The sequence below is a fragment of the Dama dama genome, chromosome 33 (genome assembly GCF_033118175.1).
Source record: "Dama dama isolate Ldn47 chromosome 33, ASM3311817v1, whole genome shotgun sequence".
NCBI classification, from domain to species: domain Eukaryota; kingdom Metazoa; phylum Chordata; class Mammalia; order Artiodactyla; family Cervidae; genus Dama; species Dama dama.
Genome location: NC_083713.1, coordinates 21,598,789 through 21,615,011, shown reverse-complemented (window position 1 = coordinate 21,615,011; position 16,223 = coordinate 21,598,789). Strand labels below are relative to the sequence as shown.

The 16,223-nt window shown below is 42.3% G+C and overlaps 1 protein-coding gene and 2 long non-coding RNA genes across 3 annotated transcripts in view; 2 read left to right on the top strand and 1 right to left on the bottom strand.

The window, feature by feature from the left end:
* TTN (titin) overlaps positions 1 to 16,223 on the bottom strand; it is a 275,821-nt gene that overhangs the window by 50,311 nt on the left and 209,287 nt on the right. Inside the window, exons 268-293 of the mRNA XM_061135156.1 lie at positions 15,879 to 16,187; positions 15,483 to 15,764; positions 15,063 to 15,362; positions 14,686 to 14,979; positions 11,613 to 14,579; positions 10,965 to 11,285; positions 10,585 to 10,869; positions 10,188 to 10,487; positions 9,571 to 9,873; positions 8,775 to 9,050; positions 8,372 to 8,671; positions 7,977 to 8,279; positions 7,506 to 7,805; positions 6,732 to 7,019; positions 6,073 to 6,369; positions 5,682 to 5,984; positions 5,280 to 5,585; positions 4,072 to 4,359; positions 3,686 to 3,976; positions 3,307 to 3,594; positions 2,367 to 2,954; positions 2,162 to 2,266; positions 1,512 to 1,709; positions 1,109 to 1,405; positions 421 to 1,008; positions 27 to 329 (exon numbers count right to left, since the gene is read on the bottom strand). Of these exons, the coding sequence (XP_060991139.1) occupies positions 27 to 329; positions 421 to 1,008; positions 1,109 to 1,405; positions 1,512 to 1,709; positions 2,162 to 2,266; positions 2,367 to 2,954; positions 3,307 to 3,594; positions 3,686 to 3,976; positions 4,072 to 4,359; positions 5,280 to 5,585; positions 5,682 to 5,984; positions 6,073 to 6,369; positions 6,732 to 7,019; positions 7,506 to 7,805; positions 7,977 to 8,279; positions 8,372 to 8,671; positions 8,775 to 9,050; positions 9,571 to 9,873; positions 10,188 to 10,487; positions 10,585 to 10,869; positions 10,965 to 11,285; positions 11,613 to 14,579; positions 14,686 to 14,979; positions 15,063 to 15,362; positions 15,483 to 15,764; positions 15,879 to 16,187 (10,680 nt within the window). The remainder of the gene's footprint in view (positions 1 to 26; positions 330 to 420; positions 1,009 to 1,108; positions 1,406 to 1,511; positions 1,710 to 2,161; positions 2,267 to 2,366; positions 2,955 to 3,306; positions 3,595 to 3,685; positions 3,977 to 4,071; positions 4,360 to 5,279; positions 5,586 to 5,681; positions 5,985 to 6,072; positions 6,370 to 6,731; positions 7,020 to 7,505; positions 7,806 to 7,976; positions 8,280 to 8,371; positions 8,672 to 8,774; positions 9,051 to 9,570; positions 9,874 to 10,187; positions 10,488 to 10,584; positions 10,870 to 10,964; positions 11,286 to 11,612; positions 14,580 to 14,685; positions 14,980 to 15,062; positions 15,363 to 15,482; positions 15,765 to 15,878; positions 16,188 to 16,223) is intronic.
* On the top strand, positions 580 to 3,160 carry LOC133050871 (uncharacterized). The gene is made up of 4 exons (XR_009691718.1): positions 580 to 653; positions 1,126 to 1,217; positions 2,551 to 2,680; positions 2,843 to 3,160. It is a non-coding gene; the product is annotated as an uncharacterized LOC133050871 (long non-coding RNA).
* On the top strand, positions 3,213 to 8,318 carry LOC133050872 (uncharacterized). Its single transcript, XR_009691719.1, has 3 exons — positions 3,213 to 3,294; positions 3,469 to 3,639; positions 8,170 to 8,318. It is a non-coding gene; the product is annotated as an uncharacterized LOC133050872 (long non-coding RNA).

The following is a 16,223-nucleotide window of genomic DNA, read 5'->3' as shown; positions in this document are numbered from 1 at the left end:
CTGTGTTGAAAGAGATAGATACTAACAGGCAACATCTTTCATTAGAACAGGATTTGAAGCATCACTAGGCGGACCAATTCCTGCTTTGTTCTCCGCACTGACGCGGAACTCGTAGGTGTTTCCTTCTTGCAGTCCTGTCACTTTGCATCTGAGATCAGAAACTGGAGTCTTTGTTGCTCTCACCCATCGCAAGCCTTTCTTCTCTCTCCTTTCTACATGATACCCTGTGATCTCGCTGCCACCGTCATCAACTGGCCTTTTCCAACTGATAGTGGCCGTGTTTTTAGTGACATTGGAAACCTCTGGCTTCCCAGGGGGGCCAGGCGGACCTGAAAAGGAAGCAAATTTGTGAGAAATCTGTGATTTCCTAAGCTCTGCTGCAAAGGTTTACGTGTCAATTCCCTTATATGCTGTACTTACCAAATCTGTCTACCATTTTGACAGGTTCAGACTGTACAGGTTCTCCTTTGCCATACTGGTTTACAGCTGACACCCGGAAGACATACTCGTTTCCTTGGATAAGTTTGGTGGCCACATGCCTGCAAGACTGAATATCTTCGGCAACCGCTGTCCACAGAAGTCGGCTGGTTTCTCTCTTTTCCAGGATATAGGACTTAATTGGTGAGCCACCATCTTCCAAGGGAGGTGTCCAGGTGAGTGTTGCTTTTTCAGCAGAAACGTTACTGATTTCAATGGGACCGGGGGGACCAGGTACATCAAGCACTGTCACCTTCACATGTTCACTCTTTGTGCCAAAAGGATTAGTAGCAGTGATGGTGTATTCACCAGCATCTTTTCTAGTGGCATATTTGACAGCAAGCATGGAAGATGTTGGGGTTGAAGTTATCTGAACGATATCTGATGGTCGTATGTCTTTTCCTGCCCTGGACCAACTTGATTTTGGAAGAGGCTTGCCAAGAATGCTAATGGCACTCAGAATGATGGTGTCTCCTGCTTTAACTGTTAGCCCATCTTTTACTGTGGGATCAAGAACAATGGTTGGTGCCTCTGCAAAGGAAAAAAAGAAACATTGTAATCAGAAAAGGAAGGTGGCTTAATTTACTGTTTTTTCTTTTTTAATGTGCATAAAAAAATAAAATAGACCTACCATATTCATCTTTGCAGATAATGGTTCCTGTACTCTCTGATGGAGCACTGATAGCACCTGCTGTATTCTTTGCTCTAATTCGGAATTCATATTTCCCACCCTCGACAAGGTCAGTAACAGTAAAGGCACAATCTGGGACATTAACATGGTTGGCTTTCGTCCAGGATTTAGAGGGAAGATCTCGCTTCTCTACTATATAGCCAGTCAACTTATGGCCACCATCGTATTTAGGTTCAGTCCAGACGAGAGTCACTGAATTCCTTGTTACATTGATAACCTCAGGTTTGCCAGGAGGATCTAAAATAAAGCAACAAACCAACCAACCCAGTCAGCCACACACCAATGTTTTCTTCATGGAGAAATACAAAGAGACATTATACAAAGTCTCTGTATAATGACTTACCAATTGGATCAAGGGCCACGACTGGCTCTGATGGCAGGCTTGGTTTGCCTACTCCTGCTAAATTGATTGCCATAACTCGGAACTCATATTCCAGACCTTCAGTCAGTCCTGTCACTTTGAAGTCTTTCATCCTAATAGGAGTCTTATTAGCTCTCTTCCACAAAAGGCTGTTTCTTTCCTTGAACTCAATATGATATCCTACGAAAGACCCAGTGATGTGTCAGTTCACATAGAAAGTACAAATGTAGCCTGATTTTTAAATACACACACACACGCAGAACAAATAATCATTCTTGTTGGTATCTATACTTTTATTACCTAGCCATAGGGATATTTTTATCTCCTGGAATAGACTTATTTATGGCACCTTCTGTTGAAACATTTTAACTTATAAAAATAGATACTATCATTTAGAAAGCCTTTATTAACTATTACATTAGGAGTTTTTCATTCAAATGAAGTTAGCTTAATGATTTAGCTTACTTAATTCTTAATGGTCTGAATGCACGACGAACTGAAAAACGGAACATTCACTTTTGGATGTGCAGATAGTACTATAAGTAAGTAGCACAGGTTCAGCTTGTTTTCGGGGAGGAAGATTTGGAAAAAATACTAATGTAAATGCTCTAGGATAAGAGCCAACAAAATACCTGTAATCGGAGAACCTCCAGTTTTCCTGGGGTCAGTCCATGTTAGAGATACGGAGTCATGTCTGACATCCACGATATTGGGAGGTGGGGGAGCATCAGGCACATCTAGGAAAAAGGAGATAATTCAAGATTTATAATCAGGAATGTATTCTAAATGAACTGGAACCATGTTCTGCTTTATGTTTTCTGACCTTGAGACACTTACCAAATGGGTGTCTGGCAACAATTGGCTCCGATTTCAGACCCTCTCCTACACCGTATTTATTTTCGGCACTGACCCGGAAGGTGTATTCCATCCCCTCGTGGAGTCTCATGACCCTGAAAGTGGTTTTCTGGACAGCCGAGGCACAAGTCACCCACTTGTTGTTTACAGAATCTCTCTTCTCTAGGATGTAGTTGGTGATCTCAGAACCTCCATCGTCCTTTGGAGGACCCCACTTTAAGGTTATGGCTTCTGCTGTGACTTCTTCAAATTTGATCGGTCCAGTGGGGATGCCAGGCTTGCCAACAACTTTTATGGTGAGAGTCCCTTCCTTGGTGCCAGCCACATTCTTCAGTGTGATTGTGTATTTTCCAGCATCAGATTTTCGGCAATCATATACGACAAGAGTGGTGTTAACTGCAGACGACTCAACGCTTACTCTTGTGTCTGTTGCTAGAGGGTCTTCCCCTTTCTTCCAGGACACGGATGGAACTGGCTTGCCTTTTATGGGGATCTTAAGACGGAAGTTGCTGTTTTCTTTGGCCAAGTAGCACAAGTCTGGTAGGTCCTTTAAGTCAAGGTCAGGAGCCACTGTAAAACAGCAGAGAGAAGTCATTTTTTAATGCCAGGCAGTTAATTTTTTCAGATCATTATAGTTTTTAAAGGGTTTTTACGTAAGCTAGGGAATAGGGCTCAAGAGCACTTTTAGTTTTTTATATGGCGCATTTTAAAAGTCTCTATTGAATTTGTCACGATGTTATTTCTGTTTTATGCTTTGGTTTTTTGGCCATGAGGCATGTAGGATCTTAACTCCCTGACCAAGGATTGAACTTGAGAACCCCATGTACTGGAAGGCTAAGTCTTAACCACTGGACTGCCAGGGAAGTCCCAAGAGTGCGCTTTAGATGACAGAGGGGAAGTGGAGATGACGGTAAGCGCTTACCGACGTCATCCTTCGCCACAGCACTGATTTCACTTGGGGTGCCTTCTCCATTTTCATTCTCTGCGCTCACTCGGAAGGTGTATTCCTTCCCTTCAGTCAAGTCTTTTGTGGTGTACTGTAAGCTTAATGATTTCATGACTCGTTGCCACTTATTTTCTTCAGTCAGGAAATCAACGACATATCCAATAATTCGACTTCCACCATCGCTGCGAGGCTTCTTCCAGCCTATGCTACAAGATGACTTGGTAACAGAAGTCACCTTCAGGTCCACAACTGGTCCAGGGGTTTCTAAAGCAAAGGAGAAATGATGAGTCTAAGCCCCAGAAAACCAAGGTAAGGTGTCACTCAAAATGATGGGGTGGTAGCTACATTTGCTTACCGGAAGCTTTGACAGCATCACGTGTCTCACCAGGATCACCAATGCCATATTCGTTTTCAGCAAACACCCTGAAGAAGTAGGATTTTCCCTCCTCCAGGTTAGACACTCTGAAGCTTGTTTTTGAGCACTCTGTTGTCACAGTAGACCAGGACTTCCTCTCTGCATCACGCTTCTCTACCACATAGTTTATGATGGGGCTTCCACCATCAATAATGGGAGGATCCCAGGTAATATAAGCAGAATCTTTGGATATTTCTTTGACAGTCACGTTGATGGGTGGCCCAGGAGTATCTGAATAAATAGTGGGTAAACAAGAAATGAATACCTAAAAAACACACTGGCTACATTTTAAACATATATATGATTGTTTTTCCATGTAGACTTACCAAGCACTTTCACTACAATGGTATATTCCTTTTTACCACAGCTGTTCTCCAGAGTCAAGATGTATTTTCCTGCATCATATTTGTTCACATTTTCACAGCGCAAGAAGGTGTCAAAGTCAGTGGACTTTATGTCCAGTCCAATCCTTTCTCTTAGATTGACATTTGGTTTAGACCAAGTTATCTTGGGAGGTGGACGTCCTTTTACTGGCACGTACAGTCTCATGGTAACTCCAGCACGCAATATGAGTGTCTTCCTCAAATCAGCATCAAGTTCTCCCTCAGGTGGAACTGTTTAATGTTGGAGTGAAGAAAGTTAGAGTAACATGTATTTCCAAGGACTGGCCTGGTAACTCCTAAAATATGTTTCTGATTTCTAGTTCCTGAAAAAATTCTTAATATAATCCTCAAAACTTTTGCCAACTATCTTAAGACTCTGTAGTAATTATTGACCTTTCTATTTTCTAGTATCCTATGGGCCAACCCACATTTTCCCTGGAGGATCTGCATCTCCTTATCTCATGAATCTTACATACTCTTAAACTCTCTGTATATTACATGACTGATTTTGGGCTTTCTTCCACTCTGGCTTTCTTTATTCCATTGTAGGAAGAAAAGTACATAGTGGGTGAAGTGTAATTGAAAGTAACAGGAGCATTGATTAGGGAGAATAAGTGAATAGAAGAAATGATGGGAAAAGAAATTAAGATGGAGAGGGGTGGGTTAGAAGAGAAAATAAAAACCTAAGAATGATAAATAGCTCATTGCTGCTAAGTCGCTTCAGTCGTGTCCGACTCTGTGCGACCCCATGGACAGCAGCCCACCAGGCTCCTCTGTCCCTGAGATTTTCTGGGCAAGAATACTGGAGTGGGTTGCCATTTCCTTCTCCGAAATAGCTCACTACTTAGTTTAAAAAAAAACAAAACAACTTTTTACTCTCAATAAAATCCCTATATTCCATAATCTTTTGAAAGACAGAAAATTCTCAGGTAAGTAAGAAAAGCATTTCAAAACCATAAATCACCTTGCCTTCCATTTGGCTTATTATATAGTACCATAAAATACCAACCCAGCTCTCCTACAACATACTTCTAGAGTTACCAACCCTAAAACTTGTAAATAAATAAATCTACATAGAGGAGTTCTGTATATTCCCTCTTATAGTATGACTGATGAAAAGAGTTCTGTATCTTTCTCCTGGTAATACTTACTTAAAATATCCTTGGGACAGTGTTTGTCTGGCACATCACTGGGGTCACTGTATCCAATCTTATTAACGGCATACACGCGGAACTGGTATTCTGTGTTTTCCATTAGGCCGGTGACCTCAAAGCGGGTTTTCTGGAGCTTCTGTGGTAAATTGCACCTCACCCAGTTATCTGAATCAGCTCGTTTTACTTCAACAAGGTAACCAATGATAGGACTGCCACCGTCATAGGCTGGCTTGCCCCACGTTAGACTCACAGAGCTCCGGGTTGTGTCATATACTTTGGGGAAAGCTGGTGGTCCAGGAGGATCTAAGGATAATAATAGAAAATTTTCATTAAAACCTCATTCCCAGTTGTTGAATGCTGGTTATCAAACATCTGTGGGACTCTTCCATGAACACTTACACAGAGGATCTTGGGCATAAACAGCTTTGGAGGCATCGCTGGGTTTGCCAGGTCCAGCCTTGTTGATTGCTATAACTCGGAACTCATATTCTGTGCCTTCTTGGAGACCTGTTGCTTTTATTGTTCTTTCTATCACAGGTTTTCTGTTGACTTTAGTCCAGTTAACTGCGTGGGTTTCCCGCTTTTCAACCAAATAGCCGGTGATGGGGGAGCCGCCATCATCTGCTGGGGGTTTCCAGCTGACGGTCATGTGGTCTTTGGTTACGTTGCTAATAACAGGAGGATCGCAGCGTCCAGGTGGATCTGCAGAGATTAATTGACAGGTTTATGTCCCAGTCTAAAAGGTAACATTTCAAAAGTAGAATGAAAAACTGCAGGAAAACGTTCTTACCGTATGGGTTTTTGGCAATTGCTGGCTCAGTTAAGATTGGGTCGCCCACGCCGTATTTATTTTCAGCACAAATTCGGAACTGATACTCATGGCCCTCTATCAGTTTCTCCACACTGCAGCTAGTGATGGGCACGGTAGCAGAGACTTGTGCCCAGTTGGGTCTGCTCGTTTCACGTTTGTCAACAATATAGTTGGTAATTTCTGAGCCTCCATCTTCAAGAGGAGGTTCCCAAGAAAGCATTGCACGATCCGAATACATTTTGTTGATTTTAACGGATGCTGGAGGACCTGGTTTATCTGAAAGGATAAGAAAGAAAAGTTAAGTCTTTCACCCAAACATGTGAAATAGGGGATGAACAGAGTGGAGGACTGGAGACCTGGGCTGCTGTCTTTATACTGTCATTAACTTCTTGTACGAACTTGGAAGTTACTTTTCTCCAGATCTTAATTTCCTCATATCTAAAATTATGTGTCTGGGATATGTGATCTCTAATGGTCTTTTCAGCTGTAAAGCACTATTGTCCTGTGTTGAGAATAATTCCATGATGACAAAAGATACATCAAGTTAGGTATCTTTTCTCACATGTTAATTTTGTAAATTCTATGACATCACATTAACCAAAGTGAAGCCTGAGATTCTAGTGAAGTGCTTTAGTTACCTAACACTTTGAGCTTGATAGTGGCTGATTTGGAGCCACTTGGGTTTTCAGCAGTGATGGTATAGTCCCCTGAGTCTTTCCGGGTCACACTGAACAGCTCCAGGGTGCACAGGTTCCGCTGCATGGCCATCTTGATCCCTTCCGATGGTTTCAGCAGCGTGCCATCCTTCTTCCAAGAGACCGTGGGCTTCGGTTTGCCAAAAACAGTAGCATCCAGGCAAACGTTGGTTCCAGCTTTCACGGTAAGCAAAGATTTCATAGCCACACTCAGGTCTATCCTGGGAGGTACTGGAAAGAAGTAAGATAAAGGGATTTAATATATGCAAAGCTATATTATATAATGCTTATTTGTAAACATGAGAAATAAATATGCTATCTTTTTCAAGATGGGATTTTCTTTATTCATTACAAAAGAAATACAAGTTTAATGCCAAAATTTGATAATGCTGACAGTATAAAGAAAAATGTAAAGATATTACCCATCATCCCAGCATCCTTAAAGCTTCACTCTTATCATTTTGTTGCATTTTGGGGGGGCATCTTTCTGTGCATGTGTATGGTTAAAAATATGTGGTCTTCACAGTTCGCTATCTCGCTTTTTAGTTTAACTTGTTATTAAGATTCTCTATAATCATAATTGTTAATGTCTGTATACAAAGTACCTATCATTTTATATGTCCTTATTTTCACAAATGTAGATTTAGTTTTTTATTAGGGGAAACATATATTATGAGTTATGTCTTCCTTTGTATAGAATGTCCAACAGAATCTTACCACTTTCTGCCATGATAGTCACTGGATCGGAAGGTTCAGAAGGCTGGCTGATATTTACTGCGGTCTTGGCAATTGCTCTGAATTGATACTGAGCCTTCTCTTCTAAGTCAGTCACTGTGAACTCTTCCTGGGGAATCTGGTGAGGTGAAGTATTACACCGTATCCACTTATCACCAGGAAGTTTGCAAGCTTCTACGAAATAGCCAATAATTTTGCTGCCTCCGTCATGCTTAGGACGAGCCCAGACAAGAGATACAGTACTCTTGGAAACATCAATGACTTCAGGCTTGCCAGGAGGATCTAGAACCAAAAGAGATATTCTCAGCATTTGTCTTTAACATCAGAAATGTTCTATTTCACTGTATCACCCAAAACATATTCCTGAATGGAAATAGTAACGTAACGTTTAGAGGTGCCAAGATTTAAATGTGTCCTCATAATACTTAAAAAAAAAAAAAAAAAATTACTCACCAACTGGAGTTCTTGCAGTCACATATTCAGTCGGTTTGCTGGGTGGGCTGGATCCAGCTTTGTTGAGGGCATAGATTCTGAATGAATACTCAAGGCCTTCTACCAGGCCAGCACAGGGATATTCAGTTGACCGGACAGGGGTGTCATTGGCTTTCACCCAGAGCAAACTGTTTCTTTCTTTGCGTTCAATCAGGTAACCAGTAATGGGGCTACCTCCGTCGCTGTCGGGTCTGTCCCACGCCACAAAGATGCACTCTTTGTTGACTTTAGTGACACGTGCGTTCTTGGGTTCACTGGGAACACCTGGAGGTGAAGACCAGGGAAATGTCAGTTTCCAGCCTAAGTAACAGATTAGAAAGAAAACAGTTCAGTTTTTTGTCCTGAAAGGAACATACCAAATGGGAACTTAGCCAGCATCTTCGGAGATGTAAGAGGCTCTGAAATGCCAAATCGATTCTCGGCACGGACCCGGAAGATGTACTCTTGGCCTGGGATCAGTTTTCCAACCCTGCAGGAAGTTTTTGTCACTGAAGCCAGTGCTGTCACCCAGTCACCTCGGCTCACGTCACACTTCTCCACGATGTAATTGGTGATGTTACTGCCTCCGTCCTCCAGAGGAATGTGCCAGGACAGGGAGCAGGCATCAGCGTCTATGTCAGAAATGTCAAACGGAGGCTGTGGGGGTCCAGGAGCATCTGTGTGAACCGAGAGGAGAGGAAGGTAAGGACAGGAATGGGGCTAGAAAAAATGCTTCTGATCTTCACATGTGGATGACTGTTTGTCTAATGCTTAACCTACCCATGACGATGACTTTGATTTTCTGAGTGTCTGTCCCAGAACTGTTCTCTGCAGTGAGGCTGTAGTAACCGCTGTCTTTCCTAGTAACATCTTTTATGATCAGAACTGAAGAATTCTCTGCTTTATGCACAGCCAGGTGGCTGGACGTGACAACGTCATCTTCTCCTTTTTTCCATTTACAGACCGGATTAGGCTTTCCATACACATGGGCTTCGATTCGGAGTTTCTTCCCAGCTTTGATAGTAATTTGCTCTGGCATGAGGATCTTGGGTGGCACTAAAAGTAAGATGAAGATACATTAATTTTGTGGGGAGGTTAAATTTTCTCTAATGAGGAACTATACTTGTGTTTTTCAGATGGTGAATAGCAACCTATTAGCAGGTTCCAGTTGATGTTTGCATCACTGCTAATACTTTTTAAAAAGAATGAGATTGAATTGAAAATACCAGAGTCCAGCATACATAATAAGGATGGGTGTTGCTCTAAGAAACTTCTTTTTAAAGTTTTATATATATATAAACATATATATATACACATATATAAACATATATATATATAAGTTATATATATATAAACATATATAAACATATATATATATGTATGTGTGTACTGTGTCATGATTTAAGGTGTTTTACCATGTGTTGTGGGTGCAAATGTTTTAAAACCGTTATTCTCTACTATATTTATATTTCAGGTATTTCTGGAATTAGATTCTTGAGGGATAAATGTCTCCATGTCAAAAGAAAATTCTTGTAAACTTTAATCACATGATAAAAATGACTCAGTGACCACTTACACAGCTGTTCTTTGGCTTCGTACACGCCTTCAGCTTCTCTTGGCAAACTGACTCCCACAGCGTTTCTGGCCGCTACTCTAAATTTGTATTTCTTCCCTTCCTTGAGGCCAGTGACAACCAGGCTGAGGTCTTTCACCACTGAGTACTCTGTCCAGCGGTCTGCAGGCTGCTCCTCTTCCCTGTAACTAACGATGTAGCCGTCGATTTTAGCACCTCCGTCACGCAGGGGCGGTAACCAGGCTAATACAGCGCTGTTCTTTGTCATTTCAGTAACCTCGAGTTTCCTGGGGGGATCCGGCTCACCTGGAAGAAAAATGTGATTAAGAAAAAACTGTCCAGGTAGCCAAATCCATCCCTTTGTAATATACATTAATGTTTTCATATGCCACATGCTTCAGAGTATGTGGAAAATGTGGTTCGGGCTGTTGAAAGTAAAAAGTACTCGATGAGGCAGATCAAAAAAGTCTTCAGTGAGTGAGTTAGATATTTTTTTGTGCTGTGTAGGTTTCTACGAGTTAAAGCCCTTTAGGGTTTCGGTATCTGGTAAATGTTTAGTGTCTTGACTTGACTGAAGTCAGGGACTGGGGTTAAGAGAGGGGAGAAAGGATGTGACTTACTTAGAGGGTCCGTCGCAAGCACCGGTTTGGGGACATCTGTTGGGACACCGGGGCCATACTCGTTGACAGCAGTCACTCTGAAGAAATACTCTGTCCCAGGGACAAGATTGGTGACATGGAAGCTCGTTTTCTTCACTTCTGGGGTGACTGTTGACCATGTCTTTCTCTCGGCCTCACGTTTCTCCACAATATAATGTGTCACCTGGCTCCCGCCATCATTCTCGGGAGGGGCCCAGGAAATGTGGCATGATGTTTTAGTGACATCCGAAACTTTTAAATCAGAGACGGGCCCAGGGGTATCTGTAAAGAACCACAAGATTAGATATATGAGTTCCCTCAGCCTCCTGATTAACTAAGGAGTCTTTGAAGGGGAGGAAGACAGTTGTTCACCACCCACCTAATACTCTGACATTCACAAACACGGCCTTTTCTCCCGCCAGGTTCACAAGCGTCAAGGAGTATTTTCCTGAGTCGTCACGCGTAGAATTGGGGATGACGAGGAAGGCCATAGTGTCAACCAAATCGACCTGTCCCTTTCTGACCACGTTATCAATACCCACTTTTCTCCAGGTGACCTTAGGGGCTGGTCGCCCTCTCACGATGGCAAATAGTCGGATGGGGCATCCTGCCCTCACGGTGACCAGTTTTCTCATGCTGGCATCCAAGTCAATCTCTGGAGGTTCTACAAATGACACGAAGGCCATTAGTTGACTTCAGAATGTGGGGAAGTCATGTGAGAAGTGAAACAATGAACCAAGTGATAACCTAGGGCCTCACCGAGGATTTCTTTAGGTTTAATAGCATCCTTTAGTTCTGCAGGGCGCCCGATGCCAACTTGGTTTTGGGCACAAACCCTGAACTCATATTCCTGGTTTTCATCCAAGCTGGTCACGGTGAATTCCATGCGGACAAGTTGCGCTGCAGCATTGCACCTTTTCCAGCCTTCATCTGGTGACATGTCTGCTTTTTTAGGTCTCATTTCCACAACATAGCCAATGATCGGTGCACCACCATCATACACTGGTTTACCCCACCCAAGAGTTATGGAACTTTTGGTTGTATCAACCACTTTGAGATTGGTCGGCGGACCAGGTGGTTCTGAAAGTAAATTATGTAAGAATAAATTTACACATGGTTAACCACTACTAGTGATATGTTAATGTATAATTTTATACAGTCTGTTCTTAATTAACCACACATAGTACATTCAGTTTCTCAATTGCTAAATAAGTCCTCCTTATTTTCCTTTGCAAATTTAGAATCTACCATTGTTTGTACATTTTAGGTGATTTGGTAAAAGGTCTATTTGGAAAAATACTGGCTAAGATAAAGTTTTGATGTTATGGATTTAACTTATTTGTCTAATACCTCTGCATTTGAGATTAAGAGTTGACATAATACCAGAGAAAAACAAGAACATCATACCTATGGGGTCTTTTGCCACCACTGGTCTTGACGGCAAGCTTGGTTCTCCAATTCCAACTTCATTTTCTGCCTTGACACGGAACTGATACTCGTGTCCTGGGAGGAGATTCTGTACTTTTAGACGTCTCTCAGGAATTGCACTCTTGTTGACAGGGACCCATCGTGTTGAATGCTTTTCCTTTTTCTCCAAATAGTATCCTGTGATGGACTTTCCACCATCATATTCAGGTGGCGTCCAAACCACGGTCATCTCTTCTTTGCTTACTTTAGTGATTTCTGGGGGGTCAGGGCGACCAGGTTTATCATATTTGGTTTTTGCAATGACTGGCTTAGTTTCTGTTGGAGGCCCTGTGCCTATTTTATTTTCTGCACGGACTCTGAAAATATATTCATTTCCTTCTATGAGACGTGTTACTGTAGTACCAGGGGTTAAGATAGTAGAGGAAAAGGTAGACCAAACCATTCTCTTGCTCTCACATTTTTCTAAAATATAATTTTGGATCTCACAGCCACCATCATCTTCTGGTGGATCCCAGCGAAGAGAACACCTGTCACTACACACATCAGTAATTTTCAGATTTCTTACAGGACCAGGCTTATCCAAAACATTCACAGTGGCAAAGGCCACAAAACTACCAGCTGTGTTAGTTGCTGTAATTACGTATTTACCACCGTCACTTCGCTTTGCTTTAGTAAGAGAAAATTTAGACGAATCACCACTGGTGTCAATCTTGACCCTTGGTGATCTTGTTAAGTCTGTAGCATCTTTGTCCTTGGTCCATGAAACTTCTGGGAACGGTTTGCCTCTAACACCTGCCTCAAGTCGAATGGTATCTCCTGCTTTGACAGTGAGCACACCACTTAATTTCAGATCGAGTACTGGTTTCTGTAAGTCTTCCTTCACAACAACTTCCTCTGTCTTTACCCAGTCACTTTCCCCACCTTCATTCTTTGTTTGCACTCTGAACTCATAAATCTGGTTTTCAACACATTTGTCAACCATGTAGTGGGTTTCTTTAATGCTTCCTTTATGCACTCTTTCCCAATCAGCAGAGCCCTTCAGCCTCCTTTCAACATGATATGATAGATTTGGGCTACCACCATCATAATCAGGCCGCCTCCATTTTAGATAGACAAATGTCTTTCCTTTATCTGCAATATGAAGGTTTTCAGGTTCCCCTGGTCTATCAATAGGGTTAATAGCCAGAATTGGAGTTTTGGTTTCAATGGTTGGCCCAACACCTACTTTATTCTCTGCACAAACTCGGAAATAGTATTCATTGTTGGCTAAGAGGTTGGCCTTGATTAATCGCTTGGTGACATCTGAGGCGACAATTGACCAGCCTTTCTGATTTGGTTTGCGATATTCCACTATAAAGTTTGTTATTTCTGAGCCACCATTGTCTAGTGGGTTTTCCCAAGAAATTGTACAGTTCTCTTTGGTTACATTGGTGACCTTTAAATTCTGGCAAGGCCCAGGTCTGTCAAGGACATTAACGATAGCAAAACCTTGGGCATGTCCACTGCTGTTCTTGGCTGAGATGATGTACTTGCCATGATCAGCTCTAACAGCTTCTTTAATTTGTAACTCAACACGAGGCAGATCGTGAATTATGTTAACCCGCTTATCTCGGACCAATGCTTTGCCTTCCTTGGACCAAGTTATGTCTGGTTCAGGTCTGCCTTTGACCCGAGCAAGAATGCGGATAGTCTGGCCCACTCTGACAGTGATGACATCACGACAGGTTACATCAAGTTCTACTTCTGGAGGATGAAGGATGTCCTTTGCAATTACAGATTCTGCTAGTTCGCGTGGCTCTCCCTCTCCCACAATGTTAGCTGCCTTTATACGGAATCTGTACTCATTTCCTTCGATGAGTCCAGGTACCCTAAAGGCACACTGCCTAATGAGTTCATCTTTGTTAATCCTGTTCCACTGTGTTGTCCCAGCTTTCTGACATTCTACTACATAGCCCAGAATGGGGCTACCACCATCGCTGAGAGGCTTTGTCCATACCAGATCAGCTGATTCTCTGGTCTTGTCTTTCAGCTTAGGATTAATAGGTGGTCCAGGTGGTTTGATGGGCCGGCAAGCTTTTATTGGATCAGAACTTGGGGATGGATTGCTTAGCCCTGCAAGGTTCTCAGCAAAGACTCTAAACTCATATGTATTTCCCTCATAGAGTCCAGTCACTCTGAACTTCAGGTCCGCTACAGGAGTTTTGTTCACTCGCACCCATTTGCCTGTTACTTCTCGACGCTCCAGATAGTAACCAGTTATTGGACTCCCGCCATCAGATTTTGGCAGGGTCCACGCCACTGTTGCAGCGTTTTCAGTAACGTCAGTAACCACTGGTTTACCAGGAGGAGATGGAGGACTAAATTTATGTTTAGCAACAGTAGGTACAGAGTCAAGAGGAGGGCCGATACCAATCTTATTCTCTGCTTTCACTCGGAAGACATATTCATATCCCTTTTGCAGGTGTGGGACTTTCAACTTTGTCTTGCTGCTACCTGAAGAGACCACACCCCATGTGTCTTTCTTTGTGTCTTTTTTCTCAACGATGTAATTTATCACAGGGCTTCCTCCATCATCCTTAGGTGGCTGCCATGATATAGTCATATATTCAGGGGTAACTTCCAGGATATTAATAGGGCCTGTTGGTGGACCAGGAACATCAAGAACAGTAAGATGTACGGCTACTGTTTTGGTGCCAGCTGCATTGGACACTGTGATCTGATATTCCCCAGTGTCTTTCCTTAAGCAGCTCTTAATGGTGAGTACTGATGAGAAGTTGTCAGTTTCAACTGTATAGCGTTCATCTGTTTTAATCTCATTCCCATCAGTTGTCCACTTTGCAGTAGGAATGGGGACACCTCTTATAATGGCAGGGAATCTGACTGTTGTTCCGGCTTTTACCACAAGGCCTTCAATTAATTTCACATCCAGCTCCACGGATGGAGGCACTGGAAAGTAAACATGAGGAAATTAGATTTTGCTTTTGACAATATGGATAATATCACATATGAATAATTTTAAAAAGAAGGAAAATAGTGCCGATCTAAGATTTACCTAGTTTTTCTTGACATTCTATTGGGATAGTTGTGTCAGGGAGACCAAGACCCACAATGTTTTCAGCTTTTACCCGGAATCTATAGGTCTTTCCTTGTTGTAGTCCGGTAACAACACACTCTAAGTTTGTCACGGTCTTGAACTTAATCCAGTCTTGGGTGCCCTCTTCCTGATATTCTACCAAATATCCTGTGATTGGAGAACCACCATCGCGGTCTGGCTTATTCCAAACAAGGGAGACTTCAGTCTTGTCAACATCCACATGGTGTAGGTTCTTAGGTGGCCCTGGGGGATCTTTTCAGAAGAAGTTATGATGAATAAATAATATTCTCAAAGACAGTCAAACAGTACTTTTGTATCCAAAGAGAGCAACTTACGTAGGGGATCCACAGCTTTGATGGGTCTAGGTGTTTCCACAAACGGACCACGTCCATACTGGTTCTCAGCAGCAACTCGGAAGACATACTGACTACCTTCATTAAGATGTTTGGCCAAGTGACTCTTTTTCTTTGATGTAGTTGAAAGAGGTGACCACTGGACACTGGCAACATCTTTCCTCTCAACCACATAATTTGTAATAACAGAACCACCATCATCCAGGGGTTCCTTCCAAGTAAGGTAACAAGAATCTTTCCTTATTTCACTGACTTCCAGATCTCTAGGTGGCCCAGGCTTATCTGAAAAGTGTTAAATAACACAGTTATGTGAGTGATTTAATCCAGCTAAGAACTCAAAATGTATTGAATTACTTTTATATGTTATTGTATTAAGTACATCACGAGCACTAAAATTCTTACCTAATACGAGTACTTTAACTGAGACAGTTTTTGAACCAGCTGGATTCTCCACTGTTAAGGAGTAAATTCCACCATCTTCATGGGCAGCATTACGAATTTCAAGCTTGCTGCCAACTGGAGTGACATCAATTCTTGCTTTAGTTGGAGCCTCTCTGTCTTCCTTTTTCCAGGTTACTTTTGGGAACGGCACTCCTTTGATGATGGCACTGAGCCTTAGAGTGTCACCAACCCTTATGTGTTGTTCTCTTGCCATGTTGGCATCAAGAATCAACTCGGGGGGTTCTAGAATAAAGAGAATGGTACTTTCAGATTTGCTTTGTTCATGTATTTTACAATTAAGCATAGACAATGAAACCTGTCTTCCTTGCAGAGGCAGCTGAGAATGTGTGTACTCACCGAGCCTGTCTTTTACTAGCACTGGCTCAGGAACATGAGCTGGATCTGACTCGCCAGCTGCATTGACTGCTATTACTCTGAACTTATAGGATTGACCATCCCGAAGACCGGTGACTTTATAGTTAGTTTCAGGACAAGACTCAGGAGTGTGATTGGCTCTTTTCCATTCTTCATCTCCAACTTGCTGGTACTCAACAATGTAACCCAGAATCTTGCTCCCACCATCACGACGTGGTGGCTGCCAGGTTAGATCAACTGAATTACATGTTGTATCTGTTGCTTCAGGATTAACAGGTGGACTTGGTTTAGCTACATAATAAAAGAGAAAACCAAGACAGAGTTAGA